Source organism: Leptonychotes weddellii, chromosome 6, assembly GCF_054177405.1.
Source record: "Leptonychotes weddellii isolate Sample4059 chromosome 6, ASM5417740v2, whole genome shotgun sequence".
Taxonomy (NCBI): domain Eukaryota; kingdom Metazoa; phylum Chordata; class Mammalia; order Carnivora; family Phocidae; genus Leptonychotes; species Leptonychotes weddellii.
Genome location: NC_138374.1, coordinates 30,356,422 through 30,381,376, shown reverse-complemented (window position 1 = coordinate 30,381,376; position 24,955 = coordinate 30,356,422). Strand labels below are relative to the sequence as shown.

At 42.1% G+C, this 24,955-nt stretch overlaps 1 protein-coding gene and 1 pseudogene across 3 annotated transcripts in view; one reads left to right on the top strand and one right to left on the bottom strand.

Moving 5' to 3' along the window:
• Positions 1-7,591, top strand: part of LGI1 (leucine rich glioma inactivated 1) — a 43,391-nt gene extending 35,800 nt beyond the window's left edge. For 2 of the 3 annotated variants that reach the window (XM_081823808.1, XM_081823807.1), the window contains one exon: positions 1,740-3,640. In XM_081823808.1, the coding sequence (XP_081679934.1) occupies positions 1,740-2,575 (836 nt within the window). In that variant the 3' untranslated portion in view covers positions 2,576-3,640. Of the gene's footprint in view, positions 1-1,739; positions 3,641-5,497 lie in introns of those variants that run through there. The other variant, XM_081823809.1, reaches the window with a different exon arrangement.
• A 5,383-nt stretch (positions 7,592-12,974) lies between these two features.
• On the bottom strand, positions 12,975-15,754 carry LOC102727537 (stress-induced-phosphoprotein 1-like; annotated as a pseudogene).
• Positions 15,755-24,955: the final 9,201 nt, after the last annotated feature.

Below are 24,955 nucleotides of genomic sequence, written 5' to 3'. Positions count from 1 at the left end.
TCATAATTAGATTGTGTTGGTGGCCGCCAGCCCCATTGTTTACAGGACTGAGACAAATCTGGGGCTTGCTCGAGACTGAGGTGCCCAGATGAAGGGATCTTCTCCAAACTGAGGTCCTCCCAGAAACCTCCTTCTTTCTCAAGGAAGAAGGTCATGCTTCCCTTTTTCCCAAAGCCCCCTCAATTTTCCAATGAACTGCAGCAGCTTTGTGCAGTTTAAACCAGGTTCTTCTTACCTGTGTATGTCCATCAGTTATTCTAGATGAATCTTAAGATGAATACTTGAAAGAGAAATGAATCACATATATGCATACTTTCAGAAGACATCATCTCATCTAAGATGACAAATATATGTCCAATATGCTGTCACTATGACCTCCTTTACGCCAGAAAGACATCACTAATCAATGTCAATGCTCTTGCTTACAGAGTGCAGACCCAAATACAGAATCCTTAACACAGTTTTTCAGGCAGTTTCCCAATCAGTCAGTTGATCAGTATTGATACATAGTTGAAATCTAGTGGCCATTCCTGATCTAGGTCAAATCCTCATTGTACAGAAGAGAAAACTGAATTCCAGAGAAGTTAAGTGATTTTTCCCAAAGTCACACAATCAGTTGAGTCCTGAAAAGGGTCACAAATAGAATAATCTCACCTATTAGTAGAAAGAGTTGATGCAGAACTTACTGCCTTGGAGCTTCTAAAGTTAGAAAAGGCTTGGGGCCCAGATTTGCCCTGCTCTCTTTGGATTTCCTAGAGCCAAGCTGCCTCTAGTCCATATTTACTGATAAATGATATTTACATTTATTGATACCAAAAAGATACTGAGCAAGGATACTGATCCATATTGTTCTCTAAGATTTCTCAAAATAACTTTTAGGAGTATCACCTATGACTGTACCCCTCTTTCATTTTTCTCAAGGATTTCTCTTCCTTGTCTTCTCTCTTGCCACCAGTGACCTAAAGCTTCAGAAAAATGACAAGTGGCATCTCTCTCCTTTCCTAGAGGAAAATCACCTATTTTTAGAGCAAGAAGCCATTCACACTAGGAACAAACCAATTTCTGGTAGAACCATGGGCTACCATGGGCTACCCAGATGACTGCTCAAGACTCTGTAGCGTGGTTCTAGAAACTTGTGGGATCCTAGCCCAAGTCAGAAGCCCTGGAATAGCTCACCTCCCCACAGGTTGTGTTAAAAGCATAGAGACGCTGGTAGACCTGAGTTTGAATCCCAACACTGCCTTCTCCTAACAGCACTGAATCTCTCTGAGTTCAGTCTGCTCATCTGCAAAAGGGAAGATAATAATATTTATCTCATAAGATTTTTGGGAATTTTTAATGAGATGATTTGACAAAGCACATAGTTGGTGATCAATAAATGGAAGTTTTCACTAGAATTACTATAATTAACTCATGATGTGTCAGGGAAAGCAATGCTTTCTTTCTGCAAGAAGTGAGAGGAGAAAACTCAAGCTGTAGCTGTGTGTCCTGAATGTCTAGTGCAGGTTGGATGTGACTTGACAACGCAGTTGTTGGTAACAAGGCCTTGTGAGGCACAAAGGCACAGAACTTCAGGATCCTGCTGCCATTGGGCCTTGGAGATTGGCCTTGCCTATTCAACCAAGGAAATCTCTTATTCCAGGCTGATTTTGGTGGAAGTTGTATGGCCTCAGGCTGCATGTTTACATGCTGCAAAAGAGGATGGCCATCCAACTAATCTCTCATTTGTCTTTTCCCAGGCACGTCCACTGTAGTGTGCAAGCCTATAGTCATTGAAACTCAGCTCTATGTTATTGTGGCCCAGCTGTTTGGCGGCTCTCACATCTATAAGCGAGACAGTTTTGCAAATAAATTTATAAAAATCCAGGATATTGAAATTCTCAAAATCCGAAAACCCAATGACATTGAAACATTCAAGATTGAAAACAACTGGTACTTTGTTGTTGCTGACAGTTCAAAAGCTGGTTTTACTACCATTTATAAATGGAATGGAAATGGATTCTACTCCCATCAATCCTTACACGCGTGGTACAGGGACACTGATGTGGAATATCTAGAAATAGCCAGAACACCTCAGACACTCAGAACGCCTCATTTAATCCTGTCTAGTAGTTCCCAGCGTCCTGTAATTTATCAGTGGAACAAAGCAACACAATTATTCACTAACCAAACTGACATCCCTAACATGGAGGATGTATATGCCGTTAAGCACTTCTCAGTGAAAGGTGACGTGTACATTTGCTTGACAAGATTCATTGGTGATTCCAAAGTAATGAAATGGGGAGGTTCCTCATTTCAGGATATTCAGAGGATGCCATCACGAGGATCCATGGTGTTCCAGCCTCTTCAGATAAATAACTACCAATATGCAATTCTTGGAAGTGATTATTCCTTTACGCAAGTGTATAACTGGGATGCAGAGAAAGCCAAATTTGTGAAATTTCAGGAATTAAATGTTCAGGCACCAAGATCATTCACGCATGTGTCCATTAATAAGCGTAATTTTCTTTTTGCTTCCAGTTTTAAGGGAAATACACAGATATACAAACATGTCATAGTTGACTTAAGCGCATGACACACCAAATTCTTTGGCTGCCATCAGAAACTTTCTACAGTACATGATCCGGATGAACTCAATGCATGATGACTCTTCTTATCACACTTGCAAATGAATGCCTTTCAAACATTGAGACTGCTAGAACCAAGCACTACCAGTATCTCCATCCTTAACTGTCCAGTCCAGTGATGTAGGAAGTGACCTTTTATAAGACAAAATTGAATTGTGTGACTGTTCTTTGCAGTGAAGATGTGTAAATAAGTGTTTAATGGTATCTGTTACTCCAAAAAGAATTATTAATATGTACTTTTCCATTTATTTATTCATGTGTTCAGAAACAACTGCCAAATAAAATGTTTACATTTTCTTTCATATCCCAAAGGTAATTATTTACAGTTGTTTTATTCTTGGTGACGGTACATTGAGGAAATAGTTTTATACAATAGGGTTATGTTTAGATGAAGAGCTTATGGTGTGAATAAGGAGTGAAGATGAAACACTGATATTCATTACCCAAGATTTAGGAACAAGTTTATCAACTGATTTGGAACATTCAAGGGTGTTTCCAAAGGTCATGCTTTTAAGAACATTTTGTGGTAAAATGGTGACAAACTTAAAGCAGGGTAGAGAAATTTGCTTATTTCAAGAAGACTGATTTGAAATAAATAGTAAGACCCATCCTTTTCCTGACAGCTCTAGCTAAAAAAATTCTTCAAAAAACTTATAAAAGAAGCAAAAGTCAAGATTTTCAATTTTAAAAAGGCTATTTAGGGACTTTCTAAGTGTCTGACCCTAGAATCATCTGAGAGCTAATTGAGATTGTAACCTTATAGTACTTGCCTCAGATTCACCCAATATGTAGGCCTCTTGATCTGATCACTTCTAGACATCAGTTTGGATGTTACTGACATGCTGCAGAGTGCCCAGGAGGCTCATATTTGATTTTCCAAATTCCTACTCCTGGATCACATGGTTTGTTAGCACCTAGCACAGTGCCTATGGTAGGCTAGGCCCTCAAAAACTGCTTTAGAAGACGCATGTGTGTCCTCCTGTTATAATAATAAACTTCCTAAGTCCCTTTGATCTAATCAGTCCTATTTATTGAGTACCTATTAAGAACGGGGTATTGTTCCTGTGGTGTTGGGGAGGAGAATTGAGGAGGAATAGGGCATGGCCCTTGCCCTCTGGAGCCTTAGACTAATTGGAGGGTTAAGACACAGAAACCTACAGGGGCGCCTGGGTGGCTCAGTCTTAAACGGCTGCCTTCGGCTCAGGTCATGATCCCAGGGTCCTGGGATCGAGCCCCACATCAGGCTCCCTGCTCCGCAGGAAGCCTGCTTCTCCCTCTCCCACTCCCCCTGCTTGTGTTCCCTCTCTCGCTGTGTCTCTCTCTGTCAAATAAATAAAATCTTTAAAAAAAAAAAAAAGACACAGAAACCTACAGAGTAAGCCGTAAGTGCCAATCATCATCTGAACATTCTGATTATAAAGATCCCAGGAGTATCGAAGATGAGTTCCTGGAGGAAGTGGTCCCTGTTTTAACTTAAAGGGGAGATATGGTTTCAAAAGGGGATCACGGCATAGAAGATATTCCTGGCATGAACTAGTTCTGTGTGAATCAGAGCTTCCTCCAGTTTATTGCTCCCCACGCTCCTTTGCCAAATGAATGGGTAGGAGGAAGAGGGCAGACATCAACCCCTCTGCTGGCACATATCTGGCAAACTTGAGACACCAAAGGTACACACAGTAGTTACACAGCCTCCAAGAAGCAATACCTCGGGAAGTTATGCGTAGGAACCAGATTCCTTTACCACGTGGGATGATATTAACTGACATTAAAGTTATAGGGGACAAGAAGTCCTACCCATTCCCGATCTGGCACACAGGGAGAACTGGCCTTTGAGTTTCTTATTTTCTTCAGTTCCCTTTTTCTATAAACAGGATATATGTTGATATATATGTTGAAGAACACCTGCTTTGTACAGACTGGGTTTAAATCCAGCCTTGCATGTACTGGCTTTGTCCACAGGCAAGTTATTTAAGTTCTCTGAGCCTCAGTTTCTTTATCTGCAAAGGGACAATAATGCCTACTCCAAGGACAGTGGAAGGATTAAATGAGATAATGTGCACTTGGTGGATTGAATTTTCCAAATACGGCCACAATATTTCCCATCCTACATGTTCTATGAGAACCTTGCCCCCACCCCATCAAGAGGTAGTGCCTAATTCTGTTATCCTTAAATCTGGGCAGACTTACAATCAATAGAATGTAGTGGAAATGATGCAGTTTGACTTTTGAGACTAGATCATAAGAACAATGAAGCTTCTACCTTGTGAACTGGGACAATCGCTTTTGGAACCCTGAACGGCTACCCACAAGGTCCCACGAGGCTGAGGCCACCATTGTGAGGAAGCCCAGGCTTCGGTCGACAGCCCCAGCTGAGGTCTCATCTAACAACCACATCAAGCACCAGTGCTGTGAGTGAAGATGCCTCCGGGTAATTCCAGCCCCGAGTTGTCAAATCTTCCCCACTGGGGCCCTGGACGTTACGGAGCAGAGACAAGACATCCCCACGGTACCTGGTCCAAATTCCTGACCCACAGAATCTATGAGCATCATAAAATGGTCACTTCAAGCATCTAAGTTTTGGGGTGATTTGTTACACTGCAGCAGTGATCAGAACAGCATACAAGGTACTTAACACCGACCTGACACAAATTAGCACTCACCGAGTGTGCCAACTCCACACCCAGAATATTGCATGCTTCAGGGTCATGTTCTACATTTCTTACCTTAATGTAACTCACGGCCGTTTCATTTGTAAAGGATATCTCTTGTTTTCAATACATTGCCAGTGTTCGAACTCTGTGCCAGGCCTTCTGCTGAATTCGGGGATGCAGAAATGAAAGGCTTAGATTCTTCTCTGTTTGTTTTCACAGAAGCATTGACTATTTAAATTAGCAAACCGACTCTCTAATTCATCTGAACCCGGAAAGCCAGAGATGTGAAGTGAGCAGAGGGAGACAGCACCAAGCCAGGCCTCTGGACATTCAATCCAGATCCATCTTCATCACATGGAACTACCTTTCAACACTTCACCTTCCAATCCGAACCTGGGACTGTAGATGGGGAAGAGGTGAGAAGTGAGAAGGCTGACAGAAATTCAAGAAGAACTGAGGAGGAGGACACATGGTAGGATCCACTTTCACAGGAATTGGCCGGTCCTTCCTGAGACTTGCCCTCTCTCCCTGTACCCTTCTTCTGCCCTATACTATATAACTCTGTCTCCTCTCTAGCCTCAGATGACTGGACCTGGAGTGAACTCCTGATCCAGGGTTCAACCCAGAAGCTGGGCTGGGAAAGAACTGATCCAGTTCTTTCTCCTGGATATTTGGAATTAGGACAGAGAGGCTCGGTCACTTAGTCACAGGCACCAGATTTGTAAAGTGACTATCTTAAATCAGTTTCCCTCAAAGCAGAGGGATTGACTGAGGGAGTGATTTCCTGTTACACCTGTGAGGGAATGAGACTAGGGCAGGGGAAGGTGCTACACAGAGATGTTCTTTCAGGAGAAGTTAGCTTCAGACTGTCTCCACGGGGAACTCCAGAGTATGAATTGTACCACACAGTGTGTCCTGCCTTGAGGCAAGGAGGATGGATGTTCATACCCCCCATCTAATAGCCATTGAACCAAGAGGATGGGGCATAACCTTTCAGACATCTCCAGTGATGAAGGTTCCCGTTGGCTAAGGACAATCCTCCAGAGAAGTATGCAAATGTAGGCTGTTATAAACTAACACCCATGGCAGCTGCAGGATGGGTACTTCAACCCAGTAAAGAGCCTCTGGGTGGGAAACAATGGCATATGCTACAGGGACAGTGACTGAGCATCTGTAAGAACAGAGGAAGCTGGTCTGAAAGGTGAGAAGAGAATGAGGTTGAAGGTCAGAGAGAAGCAGAGGTGAGAAGCTACATAGTCTGAGGGGGAGGGGGAGGAAGAGCAGAGAGAGAAAAGGGGAGAAAAGGAAGGGGGAGGGAGGTCTGGTGGCCCCTGTAAGGTCGCCTGAGAAAACCAGACTCTGTGAGGCTAATGTACACATATTTATTAAGTAGTACCCTTGAGATGCCACCTAGAAGGGAGGAGAAGAAAGGAGAATTTGGCAGAGAGCAGCTGAGCCGTGATTCAGTTCCAATAAAAAAAAGCCCTGTAGGGAGCTGAGATGCTCCTTCTCAGGTGTCCCAAGCTGAAGCGAGGGGACCCACCAGACCTTTCCACCTCCATGGTGATTAGTCACTGGATGTGGGCTGGAAGAAAGTATGGCCCGAGGTGAGGCTGTGTTTTAGCCACAGCAATCCCCAGAGACTAGCAGACGGTAGCAGAAGCTGTTTCTGGGAGTCCTCCCAGCAGCTGGGAAAGTAAGTTTTTAATTCCTGAAAGAGGGAGGATCTGGGCAGTGCAACACAGCATCCACCACAGGGGGAAAGAGAGAGAAAAGAGTGAGAGAGATTCCTAGTGACTGTCCATTTCCCGTTCATCCCTCATTGCATCCAACGGCACTCCCTGCCCCTGAATTCCTTGATGTACTTCTGGAGCCTTCTAATAACAACCCTGCCCCACCATCACCACACATACACATTTGGCTTTGTTCCGCATTAGTTTGAGTGGCTTTCTGTACTTGCCACACAATTATCTTCACCTAAGCAGAATGTTTAGGCGTAGTTACCTCAATGTGGGAACGATGCTGAGTACTAGATATTTTCATCACCTTTTACTCTGCTATTCAAACTGTGTGATTTTTTACTGATCTATCTTCAAGTTCACGGGCTGTCTTCTCTGTCATCTCTCACCTCGAATTTCTTTAAAAAGTAATATTACTCCAACTAGATCAGAGCTGCTCAACTTTTAAAAAATTTTCTAATGTTAAAAAAAACTTCAACTATGGAAATAAAAAAAAAATCTCCAATGTATTTTTGGCCAATGTCTTTCCATTGTCTTGTGGACCAATATTTTTGGAAATTAGAATAAAAATGAATAATTACCAGAAAAATGATCACATGCTACGTTATTGTGACAATGCCAAATTGCTGTAAAAGTTTCTCAACGTTCCTCTCAACTCCTGTACTCATTCCATCCCAAACTGATTCCAAACTCCTCCTGGCCTGGCACTGGTCCTAGGACCACATCTGTAGGTATACTGCTAGTCGATGAGGGCTCAACTTACTCAACGCAGTTCTTACATGTTGATCTTCGTGTGGGATGTAGATGCATTTTAACATGATTGCTATCAAGGGCACTGGGCATCCAGGACCACCACAGGCCTAGGAAGACCTACAAGTGGCCCTATAAAGTCTTAAGGTGGAGTTCAAAATCTGACCAGCTTCTCCTTCCACTCCAGCATCCTCCATTTCACCCACACTCCCTTCATGTTCACAATTTGCCAATCCCTGTTCATCTGAGCACGTTCGTACTTGCTTCTGTGCCTAGGCAACCCCAACCACCAACAATACCCTTTCCCTACTCTCCTACCTTTGGACATCTTAGTCCTCATCCAACCAGCTACCTGTGGTTTCTCCTTTCTCCAGCTTTCTCAGCCCATGGCTTTTACCATAAACAAGGCTCATAATTCATTCTGCCTTGTATTATGGTTGATTGTTGACCTATCCATCTCTCCTACCAAGTTACATATCCCTGTTGGTCAGGACTTTGTCTTAGGGGTCTGTGATTCTTCTATCCCATCCCACCCTCTGTCCCCTGGAATAGTCCTACTTTGTAGAAAATCCATAAAGCTGGTGGAAATGAAATAGCTTTAAGTCCACCAGCTTCAGCCTTCTTGTTTGCATATCTGAGAAGCAGCCTCCTCCCCTACAGCAAATTTCCAGCCTCATAAAGAATTCTGGCCATGGGTTATACCTAAAGGATAGACCTACCAAGACCACCTGTTTCCCAGGTATAACTGGGGTGGTCTGGAAGATAAAAGAGACACAATTTATTTCCTGAGTAAATCCTTATTCAAATACATGCGGCAAATCTACCTAAAACTTAATCCACAAAAACGAAGGATGGGAACTAATTTAATTAATCCACGGAGACCCAAAGAACAAGAAGCTTGATACTAACACTTTCAGAAAGTCTATGCCCTTTGAAATTTCTATCCCCAAGAGGGATCCACATTCATGGTCAGCACTACTCAGAGATGCCCCAAGGGGAGCATCTTCCCTAGCTGAAGCTTTTAACAATAATTCTCAGCAAAACTGTGTCCCAGAAATCAGTCTTCCCAACAGTGCCAGATCCCAGGACAACTGTCCTTTGTCCTTCATTCCCTTAATCCTGTCTACCCACACATATTTAATAATTCTAAAGAAACTTTAAGAATTTTAATATTTTAATTTAATATTACAATTTATATTTTAACATTTTAATTTCATTATAATAATAGGTGGCACTTATTAAGCACTTACTATGAGCCAGGCACTATACTAAGCACTTTATCTGTATTGTCATTCCATCCTCTATGATTCTGTAATAAGAGCATTGTTTTATAAATGAGAAAGCTTAGTCTTAGAAAAGCTAAGTAACTTGCCCAATCATATAGCCAGTTAAGAAGCAAAGACAAGATTCATTTTGGATAGTATCCATCAGTGGCATGCTATGAAGTGCTTAAAGATGAAATATATACTAAAAATTCAGGGCTCTGAATTCTTCTGTGGCTGGGTGGCACAGTCGGTTGGGTGTCCAACCCTTGGTTTTGGCTCAGGTCATGGTCCTAGGGTTGTTAGACCGAGCTCTGCATCAGGCGCTGCGCTCAGCACCAAGTCTGCTTGAGATTTTCTCTCCCTCTCCCTCTGCCCCTCCTGCTTGTGTTCTCTCTCTCTCTCTCAAATAAATAAATAAATCTTAAAAAAAAAATTCATGACTCCTGTAAACTGCCAGATAGACACCCCAATCAAGAACCTGGAGTGTTTTAAGTATCCTAGGACTATTGATTGGTATTTACACCAATGGACAACAACAAGCTCAATTGTATCAAGAACATTTCTTGAACATCTATTATAAGCAAAGTGCTATGGAAGATGGTATAAAGAAAACAAAACGAGCAAGAAGTTGTCCCTACTCTTAAAGGATTTACATACCTCTGGGGTTTATTTCTAAAAGGCAGCATGCAGAAACAACAAAAGGGGCAAAAGTAAGTTCTATAGGGATCTAAAGGAGAAGTGAAACATGACCAGTGTTTTTCTTGCTTTTTGCCTGTAGATCTATCCTGTTGGTGGCCACAATATTTCTCTCTTTAGAGCAGTGGACATAATGATTAACAACATGGGTTGTTAGATTCAGGCAGACCTGGGTTTGCATTTCACTGTGGCTACTCACTAACTCCATAAACTTAGACAAGTTAATTAATCATTAATCATTTCTCCACCCAGGTTCTGATCCCTGAGGAGACATAGTGGTTAGGATGCTTTTGGTTATAAGTTGCTGAAATCCAACTAAACTAGTTTAAATACAAAAATACGTATAGCTTCAGAAATACCTGGACCAGATACTCAGATGATATTTTCATAAATCTGTTTTTCTCTGACTCTATTGTTGACTTCTTTCTAAGTCAGTCTCTCCTTTCATGGTGGAGAGACCCATCAGCAGCTCCAACAAAACATCTTGCCAGTTTAGCTGTGCCTAATAGAAAGATGGTACTCCTTTTCCAGTAGTTCTAGCAAAATTTTGGGGCTGATACTCATTGGCCCAGTGCCCATCCCTGAAGCAATTGTTCTAAGTATAGAAGGCTCTGATTGGCCAAACATGGGTCATATGCCCACCCCTGGAACCCACAGATGAGAACCATGTGCAATGAAAGTGAGGTAAGGGTATTTCCCTAAAGTGAAATTGTAGTGCTATTAAAAAGAAAGAAAGGATGCTGAACAGGCAAAACAACAGAAGTCATCAGCCAAAGGTCTGGTCTCTGTGGAGAATCTCCATTTAGAGAGCTGGAGTTACCAGGGAAGAGGCCACACCCTTAGATGTGTCTAGAATCCCTTCACTAAAAGGTTTCAAAGAGCCGTTCTGGCTCTTATTTTGCAAAACTTGACAAAATATAATCTCCCATCTTTGTCTATTATTCATGATGATTCACTGCTATAATTTCTATATACATTTTTAAATGGTGTTCTCTCAAACATTCTGTTTTAAAATATTTAAATTGATATCTTCTGTTTCAAAATGATATTTTCCCAAGTGAAGTCAAGCTGCCAATTCTGATTCCATGGCCACCCATCCCTGGGAAATGAGAACAAGCATTCCTAGATCATGTTTTGTTCTCCTGGATGTGCTTTGACTTCAGATCAATCTTCACCAGGCAAGGGTAGCTCTCTTCTTGCTCTAATCACCTTGAGCTGGCTTGAAGATTAAAATCTTAGTGGCTCTTTATTGGCCCAAGACTTTTCCTGACTTAGCTTTCCCACAGGTATCTAGGCATTAGCTGGAAATTGTCATAGATCAATCTCAGCAGAGAAGAGAAGAACATAAAACACTGACTTCTGTTAATAATCATTCCTGGACCTGGTTTTCCCCCCAGAACCTCCTAGAAAGCAAACTAACTATACAGGTTCCTGGGACCCCAACTCAGAGCCACTGAAACTGAATCTTCAAAGAATAGGACCCAGGAATTTTTATTTTTAAACATTCCTTAGGTGATTGTGATGTTGCTAGCCCATCACCAGTTCACTAGCTGGGCCTCTGCTCTAAATAACCACGTTGAACTGACCAGTGGCATGTCAGGAGCACCAAGCCTGTGGTTACAAAAGTTGGCCAAAAGCTTTGGAACACACTAGCTTTAAGGATTACCTAAAGCAAGACATGGAGTTTCTTTTGGCCTTAGTTTTCTCTATAAGATATTGGAACTGGATCAGGTCAACCTATAGATCCTTAGAGCTCTGAAAAATCTGTAACTGTGTTATAATGGAGAAAAAAGTCACTTGGAAGTTTAGAGATCTTGGCCCAATACAACGGCCTTTATAGTTTTGTGACCTTGAGAAGTCACTTTCACTCCCTGGCTCACAATTTCCTTTTTTTTTTTAATTAGTTAGTTGGAATAAATGAGTTATAATTTTATGATACCTATAAGATAACAATTAAGTCTTAGATAATTCTCCAAAATAATCTGTCAAAATGTACAGTATGAACGAGCCGAGGTTGATCATAATTTCCTGTTGACTTGGTTTGCTGGGTTGAGAATCTGCAAGCAGCATTTGGTATGTTGGTGTTTAATGGATATGACATTTCACTACACCAAATGGGAATGGAATATTTTTAGCACAGAATTCTCTAAGTTTTAGTAAAGAGGGCTTGTTCTGTGAATGGAGTGTGAACAAGCAGAGATACTATTTTAAAAGACCAAATATAATCCCCCTCCCCATCACAAAATAGTCATATGTGTACATATTTTCACCACAAAGCTTGAAGAACTTACCCCTTTTTATATCTTCTAAAAGGCAGTATTACATCTACTTTAATAATTTTACTGGCTCACACACACTCCTCCTTTCTTTGCATGGCCTGCCTATTTATGATTAATAGGCTAAAATATTGTTAATGATTGAAAACAATAATAATAGCTACCATTGGGTTGCCTGGGTGGCTCACTTGGTTAAGCGTCTGCCTTCGGCTCAGGTCATGATCCCGGGATGTTGGGATCAAACCCCACATCAGCCTCCCTGCTTAGCTCCCTGCTAAGCTTCTCCCTCTCCTGCTCCCCCTGCTTGTGCTCTCTCTCTCTCTCTCTGACAAATAAATGAATAAAATCTTTAAAAAAATAATAATAATAGCTACCACTTATTGAGCACTTACTATGTGTAGAACATGTGCTGAATATTTTATATGTATTTAGTCATTCAACCCCTTCAACAATGCTATTATTATCCATTTTTTCAAGAGAAAAAATGGAAGTTCAGAGATGTAGAGAAGTCTGCCTAGGGCATGCAGCTAACAGCAGAACCAGGATTCAAACCAGGTCTCTCTGCAATCGGAGCCCTAGTGATTGACTTACACTGATATACTTATACTGATTGTTATCCGTCAGGATAACCTGGGTTATTTGGTAATACTTCAGTAGCACTCAAATATTACTGGCTTAAAATAATAAAGACTTATTTCTTGTTCATGTTACTGAGAGCACTGTTCCAAGTCATCATAATCTGCATGCACTGATGCATGCATTGATGGAATAGCCACTATCTGGGACATTACTAAGTAACAGTATCAGAGGGGAAAGAGCCATGGCAAAGTATGCATGACAGCTACTACTGCTTTTATTGGATTTCTTTATCTGATTTTTTAAAAATGATTTTCTTTTATTTTTTTTATAACCACGCCCAACTGGCTTGTTTTATTGGAGAAGGGCATGTGGAGTTAACAACGTGAAGACAGTTGGAACCTGAGGTCGGGAAGAACACCCTCCCCTCCCCATACGTGGCCACTGCCTCAAATAAAAAAATAACCAGCTGTGGGGACGCCTGGGTGGCTCAGTCGTTAAGCGTCTGCTTTCAGCTCAGGTCATGATTTCAGGGTCCTGGGATCGAGCCCCGCGTTGGGCTCCCTGCTTGGTGCAAAGCCTGCTTCTCCCTCTCCCTCTCCCACTCCCCCTGCTTGTGTTCCTGCTCTCGCTATCTCTCTCTCTGTCAAATAAATAAATACAATCTTTAAAAAAAAAAAAAAACAACTATGGGAGAGCCGATGCGATTGAGGGTGGGGAAGGGAACACGGAACCCCAGGGCAGCAGAAGAGACCATGCGTGTGCTGGGAGGGCTCCAAGGCAGTGGCAGTACAAGTAACGTGAGTAGGACTCTCTGTATCTTCCACATAGGTCTATGTAAATATATAGAGAGAAGTTGTTTGCTTTCCCTTGCTCTCTGCTCTGCTCCAGCTACTTGCTGCAGCCCCAGCTCCTCTTTCCACATGAGGGCGAAGGGAAGAAGATGACGAGCAAGTCATCACCAAACTGTGATCAGACCCACACCTCCATCAGCTTCTGGATCTTCTGTGCTATTACAGGATTCTTTAAGTGTTCAGTGAGTGCCTGGGGTCCTTCTGCATTGGTGGCTCACTCATTATCTGCTCATTATCTGCTGCACCTCCATGCTGTCATGTTGCGCCTCCATGCTATCATGTCGGTTCTACTGAGCCATCATACAGCGTTCGTAACCGTCTGCCACCTCCTTACCATTGGAATCCAGATCTAACGCCTTCCAGTAAACATCCATGGCTTTTGTGTAGTCCTTTGTCTCCTCTAGTGCAGCTGCTTGCCGTTTGTAACCCTTGTTGAGGGTTGGCTCCAGCTGGATACATTCCTCACAGTCCTTGAGCACCAGCCAAAACTCCAGGAGTTTGGTGTAGCAGGCAGATTGATTGCTGTACAATTTGGCATCTCTTGGGTTCCATTTGATGGCTTCGGTATAATGCTTCATGGCCTGGGGAGAGTCCCCTTTCTGAAAACATTCATTGCCTTTGTTCTTCTCCTCCAAGGCCAGGTCAGGGTTTATACAGGCCAGCCACTCTTGGTCCTTGAGAATTTTCTCCACTTGTTGGCATTTCTTGAGCACATCTGGTGTTCAGGGCTCTGCCAAAGACTTGTTATAGAAATGGATGGCATCCTTGCACTTTTCTTCTTTGAAGTAGGAGTTGCCATCTAAGGCTATACCACCCTGAACACGCCCATTCTCGTCTAAAGTAGGAGTTGCCAATTCGAGAATAAGCTTTGGCAATCTGTCAATAGTCTTGGTTTTCTCGCCCCACCTCAACGGCCTTCTCAGAAAGCTCCCGGCATTTACTGTAGTCGTCCTTCTCGAAGTACACAGCTGCTTGATTGGTCATGTAGGGCATGTTGGTGGGATCTAGGTCCTTGGCTCTGTCATAGCGCTTCAAGGCTGTGTCAAAGTCTTTTGTCTTGGAGGCCTCACTCCCCAACTCTTTTTCTTTCAGTGCCTGCTTCTTCTTCTGGGGAAGATCTTCTTTTACTGGCTCTGGCTTGGCGTCCTTTTTGGGAAGAGGTGGTAGTGGAGCTTTTGCAACTCCCTCCTCCTCATCCGTACTGCCCAAACCAACTCCCAGCAAAACACTGAGAGTAGTCATGATCCGGGGATCTTACAGCTCGTACCTAGGTCACATGGCTTGTTTCATAGTTGCTCTATCAGTTGCTGGTAGGTAGGATCAGTGAGCAGCACCCTTGTCCTGGGATCACTCTCTAACTTGTGGTACAGATGCGGCATGTTGAAAGGATTCATGAATTTCCTCTCTGCACCACCGAGCCTCCATATTCTATAAGCCCTCTTTGAGCTGAGGATTATTTGCTTCATGTTTTAAACCTTCTTTGTAGGTTCCCTTGGCTTCTTCGGATCAGTGTAAGAACTCAAGAGCTACTGCTTTCTGTGAATAGCCCTTGCCCCAGTCAGGCTTTAAGTCAATAATTTTGCAACCATCCTCATAAGCCTTCTGGTAGTCACCTTTCTTGGTGTAGGCTGCTGAGCAATTTCTGTAGAGCACGTGGTTCTGGGGATCTAGCTTAATTGCTTCAGAGTAGCACTGTAATGCATCAACGATGTTGCCCGCACTCAGGGCCTTATTGCCCTTCTCTTTTAGCTCATTTACCTGCTCCATAGCCCGGCCCGGAACCCAGTTGAATCAATTCCATCCACTCCACATTCTCAACCCTTAAAAATTATTTTCATTTAATATTTGGATAACTTTTTTCAAGGGAAGTTTCCCCCAAAATAGAGAGATTAAAAGGGCCTAAGCCCTTGGAGATATCACTGTTACTTTGATGAAGATTTTACTGTCTTGTCTTCCTAATCTGAGGTCAATATGTCAGGTAGTTATCAATGACATGAGCCAGATGGCTCATATTTATAATATTTACACTGGTGTAGGGCCAAAGTGCAGACTACTTATATATACACACATCTGCTAAAAGGCTCCTCCATGACAAAGAAGAACAGTTACATGGTGGGTGAATTCTCCCAGAAGTACAGCCCAAGCATGGCACTGCCAGCCTGCATGGTGTGCTAGGAAGGGCCAGAGGGGCCAGCCCATGATTCTGAGGAGATCTACAATGTACAATGAAATGTGGCATGTATTACTAGTCCCTGATAACCCAGCACATTGGGCTATCTCAAGCTAGTCTCCCTTATCTTCAGGATACCCAATTTTACCTCCATCAGCTTCTTTCCAAACCTCTCCCCTTCACTTTTTGTTGAAAGGGTCAACTTGATGCTGAGATTTGAGATTTCTGCAATGCTCAGCTACTGCTTCAAGGATGCTGTAGTAGATGAATCATAACAATAACAATTATTATCATGCTATAGAAAGAGGTTTTCTCTTTAGAGGCTCCCAAATAGAAACTATCATAATATGTGGGAGCAAGGTCAAGAGATACCACCATCTGATAACAAACTGAATGAGTCAGGGCATAGTTGATGAGCTCAGACATTTCCTGGACATATTTCAGGGCCCTTCCCAGAAATAACCCATTATCCATTGTGATGGGTGCCAGAATCATTCTCCCGGGCATGTTAGATAAACTCTACATGGAAGCTGCTGGCTCCATGCCAGCCTCCTTAATAATAAGAGGGTTTGGTACCTCCTTAATAATAAGAGGGATTGTGGAGGAAGAAGAGTTGGAGGGTAAGAATGCAGTCTCTTGGGGGCGAGGGACAAGACCCAATGGTTAACAGGCAGAATATGCTCACTGTGGCCATCAGAGGGCAGCAGAACCAGACTACTCCTGCAGGTGGCCCCTGTGGCCCCTGTGACCCCGTGGCAGCTGCCGTGGACATGGGTGCTCCAGGAGACCAGGACCACAAAGGGTAGTCCCTAGAAAAGGTACAGCTAAAGTGGGAAAGGAGGTTTGGGGAAAGAGATTTCCTTCCCAGTGATGATATTCTTCCCTGAAATCAATCCACGGTCCAGCCTCCTGGAAGATGAGATTAATCTTCCAAAGCCTGGTCATCCCAAGAGGAATAGTAAGAACAGCGATCTGGATCACGCAAAGCTGAAGACTAGAACATAAACTCCTAATGACTCAATCAAGATAGAAACAATTCATTAAACTCAGCCTGGAACAGTCACCCATGCTTCCTTGTATGCCCCAACAGATTTACCATCACATTGCCCATGCCCCCAGTGTCCACCGCCTCTACAACAAAGAGGGATAATATAAACACTTTGCTTTCATCTTCCCAATAGATCTCATGCCCTCCATCTTCTTTTCCAGAAGGTCAGTGTTCTCACTCAGAGGGTGGTGAGTACGGGCAATACGCACAGTGAGGGCCTGGTTCATTGCCTCCCGTTCTTCTTTGGTTAAGTCAGAGATGACTGAGTATAGTTGAATTTTACTGCCCTTGAAAAATAGCAAGACTCCTTACATCTCACATGTAGAGGTAGGGTCAAGGGCAGCATACCACTATGAATTATTCCTAATAGATGACTGTCCCAAAGGGTCGGGGCAGATGCTCAGATGCTTAAAGGAAATTATGGCTAGCTTTGTTATCAAAAATGTAAGTCTAACCAGGCAAAAGCGTTGCTGGCAATGAATTTCCAGTCCTTCCCCTGGCCATGTAAGCTAAAGAAGGTCCTTCCTTTTTCTCTTCAGTTCCTTCCTTTCCCACGGTCCTCCCAGCAGGCTCCTGTTTTAGGGGCTCTCATGAGGCAGAACTGGGAGGAGAATAACACAAAGAAACTCACAGATCGGGCTGAAGGAGCATGTCCAAATCTGTGTTTTAGAAGAGAGAAGCCCAGAAGCAGCTGTGGAAGGGGAGTGGGTGGGCGAGGACATGGGGATTCTAAGAAGTGTTTCTGTGAGTTGCAGCCTTTCATGACATTAAAAAAAAAAAAAATATTGCTCAACTGTGTTCATTTGGTGCAGATCTTCTTTGAGAATGGACCCTATGAATCATAGTTTCAATAGAATTATAGAAGACACTAACATAATTCTGCCTCTTCCTTTGAACAATCATTTGCATAATTTGAGTAGGTTATCCTGTAGCTCATGAGGAGCATGGAAAATTACCTAACTCACAGAATCTCAGCATACCAAAAACCAAGCAAATCAAAAGCCAGAAATACTTATCAAAACTCTGCTGTTTCTGTCTTCGCTTCCATGTTGTTGCACCTAAAGCTTTTTAGAATCATCTTTGCTGCTTGAAAACTGTTGGAGATATTTCCACTCCATCTCTCTTGTAAAGTTTCTTTTTCTAGGGACCGTTAGCTTTACCATCTCATTACACAGCTCGAGGCTGTCCTCCAAAACCTCTCACTATGACCCAGACTGACCAGGCTGATGCTTTCTACACTGATGCCTCCCCAACATGACAGAGCCAGTGATCTTGGCTCAGTGCCTTTTTCTGTCCTGGAGGGACCCTTTTAACTTCCGGAATTGAAGGCATGTAAAGAAGAAAACAGTTGCTGGGTGTTATTATAGCCCCAAGGCCAAAAGGCGCTTAATTAATTAAATGTTACATGTGGATTTAGGGTGACACCGGGAGTAACAGGCCTGGGGACAAGAGTGGCTTTTCCTCCTTAAAAAAGGAAAACGAACAGAAGAGGTAACATTACCTAGAGAAAATCTCCTGGTTACAGATAGAATTTTGATATGTGAGCAGCTGGGATTTCCTTCTCTCCCAGATTTTTTTCTTCATTGGAGGAAGATGAGGGCAGAGATAACTGAGAAGAGCTGGAATTCACTGGGGAAATTACCTCAGAAACCAGCTATAGATGAGGGTACCACAGAAACAGGTCCCCCTGTAACCATGGTGACAAGCAGAGGAAGAAAGGGGTGGAGAGAGGAGGGAGCAAACAGCCAGTGCAGTTAGAGGGCAGGAGGAATGCAGGGAGGGGAGGGGACACCCAGGTCAACGGAGTGAGTGACAGGAGCTTTTAAGCTAACTTCAGGTTTTTAAAGGAAGAAAGAATTTGTGACTGCAATTAACCAGGAAGGCAGGATGCATGTTACATTATGGATTCCTTTTACATTTAGAGAGTGTTTTAAATGTTTCTAGAGTTTAGCTATTTTAACAAAGCGAGATTATGAGTGAGCAATGGAAAGTTGTGGTTGAGTTGGGGGTGGGGATGGGGAGGGTGGAGGAGAAAGGAAGGCACACTCGGAGCTACCCAGAAGCCCAGAGACTGCAGGCATCTAGAGTCAACACAGCACCCGACTGCCTCCTGGGGGCAGCTGTCTTCCCAGAGATGCCCTTACAGGCTTATGGGGAAAAACCAAAGCCAGAAGTACAGGAGGCCACATTTAGCAAATATAAATACAGGATGCCAGTTAATTTTGCATGTCAGATAAACAGCAAATAATATTTTAGTAGGTTTGTGTTCCACGGCAACCCTTATAAGGTGGCACCCACTAATTAAATATCTTCTTGTTCTCTCATCCCCTATATATTTAAAAAAAGAAAGAGAGGCAAGGAAGGAGAAAAGGAAGGAAGGGAGGGAGGGAAGGAGGGAAAAATGGAGGGAGGGAGGGCAGATCTCAACCCTCTGAACACCAAATGGTTAGTTTCTAATTACTGACCCACACTCCGTTCCTGCTTGCTCCTCTCTCTCCTCATCATCATAGAACTTTCCTTAACTATTCAACTTTCTTTAACTAACTCAATGTCTTCAAACAATCCAGTCAGAACAAAGCCACACACACAATCAGACCAAACCTCTCTGATTCCTACAAGCTCCGACTGTCTTTTCCTGGATGCTACCTGTGTGTGATGACACCTCCTCCAGCCTCACCTGGTGCCTCCACACTGACCTCACCAAGCTTTCTTGCAGCTGCCTGTTGTTCCTGCCGGGTCTATATCTGTACCAGTTGACCCCACCTCTGAGCTCCCTGCTGGCACTTTTCTCGGGCCTTTGTCCGTGATTAATACACACCTCTTAAAGCGTCTACCAATTAAGTGGCAGGTATCAATAAATTCCATCACAGCAATATTTCAAAGAAGTGTTTTACAAAACAAATCAATGTCTATGGCTCAGCAGTGGTACTGATGTTCTCAGATGGATTTTTCTCACTCATGCCACCTCAGCTCCAGCCCTAACCAAACACCACTATAGAAAAGACCAAGCACAAGACAAGAAATGGGTTCATACGTCAGCTTAAAACTTCAATCAGATCATGTCATTTGGGTTAAGAACATCCTATATTATCTTGGGATTTGTGTGTTTTACTGTATGGATGTCACAACTCAGTGAAAGATAAAATATTAAGTGGGCCAACCACAGTAATTCATTACCACATCATCCCTTTTTATTCCTTCCTGACAAGGATCACAATCTAGTATTTATGTTGATTCATTTACTGTCTGTCTTTCCCCTCAATCAGAGTTGGTAAAATGATGGCCCATTGTCCAAATCCAGCCACCATCTCTTTTTGTAAATTAAGTTTTATTTGAACTCAGCCATGCCTGTTCATTGACTATTTTCTGTGGTTGCTTTTGGGCTACAGTGGTAGAGCTAAGTAGTTATGACAGAGATTTCGTGGCACCACGAAACCTAAAATGTTTACTATCCAAACAAAATTTGATAACCCTTGCCCTAGACTGTAAATCTCATGAAGATAAGAACTGTGTCATTCTTGCTCATCTCTATCATCAGGGTCCAAACAGTGCCTGGCCCAAACTCAGCAATCCTTCAACAAATATTGGCTCCCCATTATGCCTTCTGCCAACTGGCCCCTACTGCAGTCTCCTAGTTGCTCATCAGAGCCTGGATCCTGGCTAGTTGCCTGCAAACTGAAGGTTCTTGCCATCTGCCATCCCCTCCTAGTCCTGCCTTCTTGCTCTGTATCTCCAACTGGTGCTCCTGAAAAGTGATCTGATCAAAACCAACAATCCCACACCACAAAGCTTCCTCTGGGTTTTGTCCATCAGAACCATGTTTTGTAATCAATCTTCATGTGGCCAACCCATTCTTTATAATCATGAAAGCATTCCTATCTAAAATTTCATTCTTCTATCATTCAGCTTCTTGACAACATATTTATTTAGGTTTTTTCTATTATAAAAATGATTTATAGGGGGCGCGTGGGTGGCTCAGCCGTTAAGTGTCTGCCTTTGGCTCAGGTCATGATCCTAGGGTCCTGGGATCGCCGCCCCCCCGCCAGCTTCGGGCTTCCTTCTCAGCAGGAAGCCTGCTTCTCCCTCTCACACTCTCCCCACTTGTGTTCCCTCTCCTGCTATCTCTCTCTGTCAAATAAATAAATAAAATCTTAAAAAAAAAAAGATTTATAGGTATAACATAAGATTTTGGAAAAATCAAAAATAAAAGGAAAAAGTCACCAAAACACAATCACTTTCATCATTTTGATGTAGTTTCTTTCCGTTGTTCTATCTTTCTATGCTTCTTTTTTTTTTTAAGCACACTTGCGTAAAACAACAAAAAATGTCTGAAGGTAATTTTTTCTCTTGCATTATAAAAGCATTTTTATATGCACATTCTTTGTAAATTATTATTTTTAGTACCTGCACAATATTACATTGAGTGAATATATTTATGAAATATTTCCCTATTGTCAAAAAATATTTATAATATATCCAGATTTTTATAACCAAAATAAAATTATGAAGATCTTTGTCCATGTAGCTTTTTTCCCCCTACCTTTTGGATTACCTCCTCAAGTCAGATTTCCAGAAGCAGAATTACTGGATCAAAGGATTTTGTTTGTTTGTTTCGATACATATTGTCATTCTCCCTTTTTAAAAGGTTTTTATGGATAAAGTTCTCAAAGTAAATATACTCATAATCCTCTTTACTGTATCCCAAATCCATAAGAATGAGAGATAATATATTAAGATATATATTTATACACTACTCTCAAAACACAAGAGAAAAATCTCAGTGGCTCAAAACACAGAGTCAAGCTTAAACAATAAGGGAACTGTTAAGTCACAGGAACCGAAGATGGGACTGGAGCCAGGAAGGCAGAAATGGAGTTAAATACCTCCTAGAAAAAGCTGGAATACACCTTCTGTAACAAGAACCTGAGCTGGACTTCCCACTCAAGAACAGTGGGTGATATCGCTCCATCCATGCATCTAGAATTGTGGCAGAAACACACTACTTGCTCAGGGCTAGTGTCCATAGCACAGTCCCCTTCTGGTCTGTACCATGTGAATTGTAGGGAATTGTCCCTCCAGAAATGGGGAGCTCTGAGCTGAACTACAAATACATGACATCGGTTGAGTCTGGTCAATCCATGAGACCAAGGCTAAGGCAGCTAAGAAATTACCTCACAGACAAGGGAGATATAGGAGAAAATTCCCACACAATATGAGATTTCCAGGAAAAGTTTAAAAACACATTTAGCACAATGAAGAGTAGTCACAAAAGAAAGATTTATATCCTAAGGTGACAGAGATACAAGCACCTGACAAGAAGTTTGAAATGAATCTGTCTGAAATCTTCAAAGAAATAAAACAAGGTAACATTAATAAAATCAATAAGATATTCTAAAACTGGAATAGGTAAATAATGAAAAGAGCATAAAAAAAATTATCCACCCTCAAACTTAAAAACAAAACCAGCCCTTAAAAGAACTGTACTTCACTACATTGACAGAAGAGGGTGATCTTGAACTAGGAATGGCAAATTACTCTATATCCATGACATGAAATGAAGCTCCATAAATCCACACAAAGCTACTCCAAGGGAAGAAAACAATTAGGATAAAAACACCTCAGCTGAAGAAAAATTTTTACCAAAAACAACCACAGAGCAACCACAAAACACAAAATTCCAAATGGAATTAATATTCTCAAACAAGCATCTGAAAATATGAAAAATCACCTTAAATCAGAAATTTAAAATCCAAGAACAGAAATGGACAGAGTGGTAGATAGATAGATAGATAGATCGATCGATCGAAGTCAGGAAAGAAAAGACAAAATCATCTTAGGAATGAAAGCTCCGTGTACCCAATGCAGAATAGACTCAAATGAAGTTTTAACAGAGTATCGAGGAAGATAAACAAGAGAAACAAAATAAAGAAAGAAGTAAAAAGATTCAGAGAGAAAGTGGTTGAAACGGAAGACAAAGAAAATTAAGGATATAGATCATCCCAACCCCTGAAGAAGACATATGAAACACTGGAATAAAACTTGTATTTAAATCTACAATCCAAAATGGAGAGATATACCATGTTCATGTACTGGAAGATTCAATATTATTAAGATGTCAGTGTTCCCCAGACTGAACTATAGACTTGTCTATGAAAAACTCCTTGTTTCTCCTTTCTTCTCACACTTAACAACTCTTCTGACAGTGTTGGGTAGTAGAAGTGTGGATTTGTTCCTACACCCACCAACTCTCCAATACCAGCTGAGTGTCCTATAGTTCAACTCAGTTCTGCACTGTCTACTTGGAGTTAGCATTAGATCCCACAATTTAAGGGCTCAGTACCACAAGACTGTCCCCACTTCTGATTCCTATTTTAAGTCCCAGGTTATCTCTTATACTTCTGACCAACAACCTGCTATAATTCAGGGTTCCTGTGATTCCCTCCTCAGGTCTGATAACTTGCTGGAACAGGTTATGGAAGTCAGGTAAACACTTACTATGTTTAGTATATAATAAAAGATATGATAAAAGACAGATGAACATCCAGGTGAAGAGATACATGGGGAAAAGTCTGGAAATGTCCCATATGTAGGAACTTCTGTCTCTGTGGAGTTGGAGTGTACCACCATCCCAGTACATGGATGTGTTCACCAACCCAGAAACTCCCCAAACCCTATACTTTTGGGATTTTATGGAGGTTGTATTGTGTAGGTATGACTGATCATTAACTTAATCTCTAGCTCCTCCACCTTCCTCAAAGAATAGGGGGTGGGGCTGAAAGTTCAAAGCTTCTAATTGTGGCTACGTATTTCTGGTGACCAGCATGCATCCCGAAGCCATCCAGGAACCCACGAAGACTCACCTCACAAAAAACATTCTTATCGGGGCACTGGGTGGCTCAGTCAGTCAAGTAGTTAAGCATCTGCCTTCAGCTCAGGTCATGATCCTGGAGCTCTGGGATGGAGCAGCATCGGGCTCCCTGCTCAGGGGGAGTCTGCTTCTCCCTCTCCCTCTGCTCCTCCCCCCCTACCCCACTCGTGCTTGCTCTCTCTCAAATAAATAAATAAAATATTTTAAAAACAAAACAAAACAACATTCCTACCACCCGGGGAATCCCAAGGGATTTAGGGGCTCTTTGCTAGGAACCAAGATCAAAGACTAAATGTTAGAACAGAAGATGCTACTTGTGCTCTCAGCACTTAAGAAATTACAAGGGGGGGCGCCTGGGTGGCTCAGTTCGTTAAGCGACTGCTTTTGGCTCAGGTCATGATCCTGGAGTCCCGGGATCGAGTCCCGCATCAGGCTCCCTGCTTGGCAGGGAGCCTGCTTCTCCCTCTGACCCTCCCCCCTCTCATGTGCTCTCTGTCTCTCTCATTCTCTCTGTCTCAAATAAATAAATAAAATCTTTAAAAAAAAAGAAATTACAAGGGTATTAGGACCTCTGTGCCAGGAACCAGGGACAGAAACATACTTTTTTTTTCTATTATTTCACAAGACTCAGTATTGTTAAAATATCAGTTCTCCCCAAATTGAACTATAGACTCAATCCCAATCAAAATCTCAATAAACTTTACTGTAGGAAATGATAAGCTGTTTCTAAAACTTATACAGAAATGCAAAAACCTAGAAGAGCCAAAACAATTTTGAAAGAAAAGAACAAAGTTGGAGGACTTAAAATACTTGATTTTGAGACTTACTATAAAATGAGCCATAATCAAGAAGAGTGGCATTCAATGGGAATCACCTCATACCTGTTAGAATGGCCATCATCAAAAAGATAGGAGATAACACATGCTAGCATGGATGTGAAGAAAAGGAAACCCTTGTGCACTGTTGGTGGGAATATAAATTGGTGCAGCCAGTATGGGAAAATAGTATGGAGGTCCTCAAAAAAAAAAAAAGAAAGAAAGAAAGAAAGAGAGAGAGAACTACCATATGATCTAGCAATTTTACTCCTGGGAATATATCCAAAGGAAACAAAAACACTAATTTGAAAAGATATCTGCATTCCCCATGTTCATAGCAGCATTATTCACAATAGCCAAGACATGAAAACAGCCTAAGTGTCCACTGATAGGTGAATGGATAGTTGTGGTATATATACCCATATGATGGAATATTATGTAACCATTAAAAAAGAGGACATTCTATCATTTATAACATGGATGGACTTAGCATTACCCTAAGTAAAATAAGTCAGACAGAGACAAACAACTACTGTAAGATCTCATTTATATAGAGATCAGATTCGTGGGGGTGCGGAAAGGGGGATTTGGAGGAAGATTGTCAAAAGGTACAAACTTCC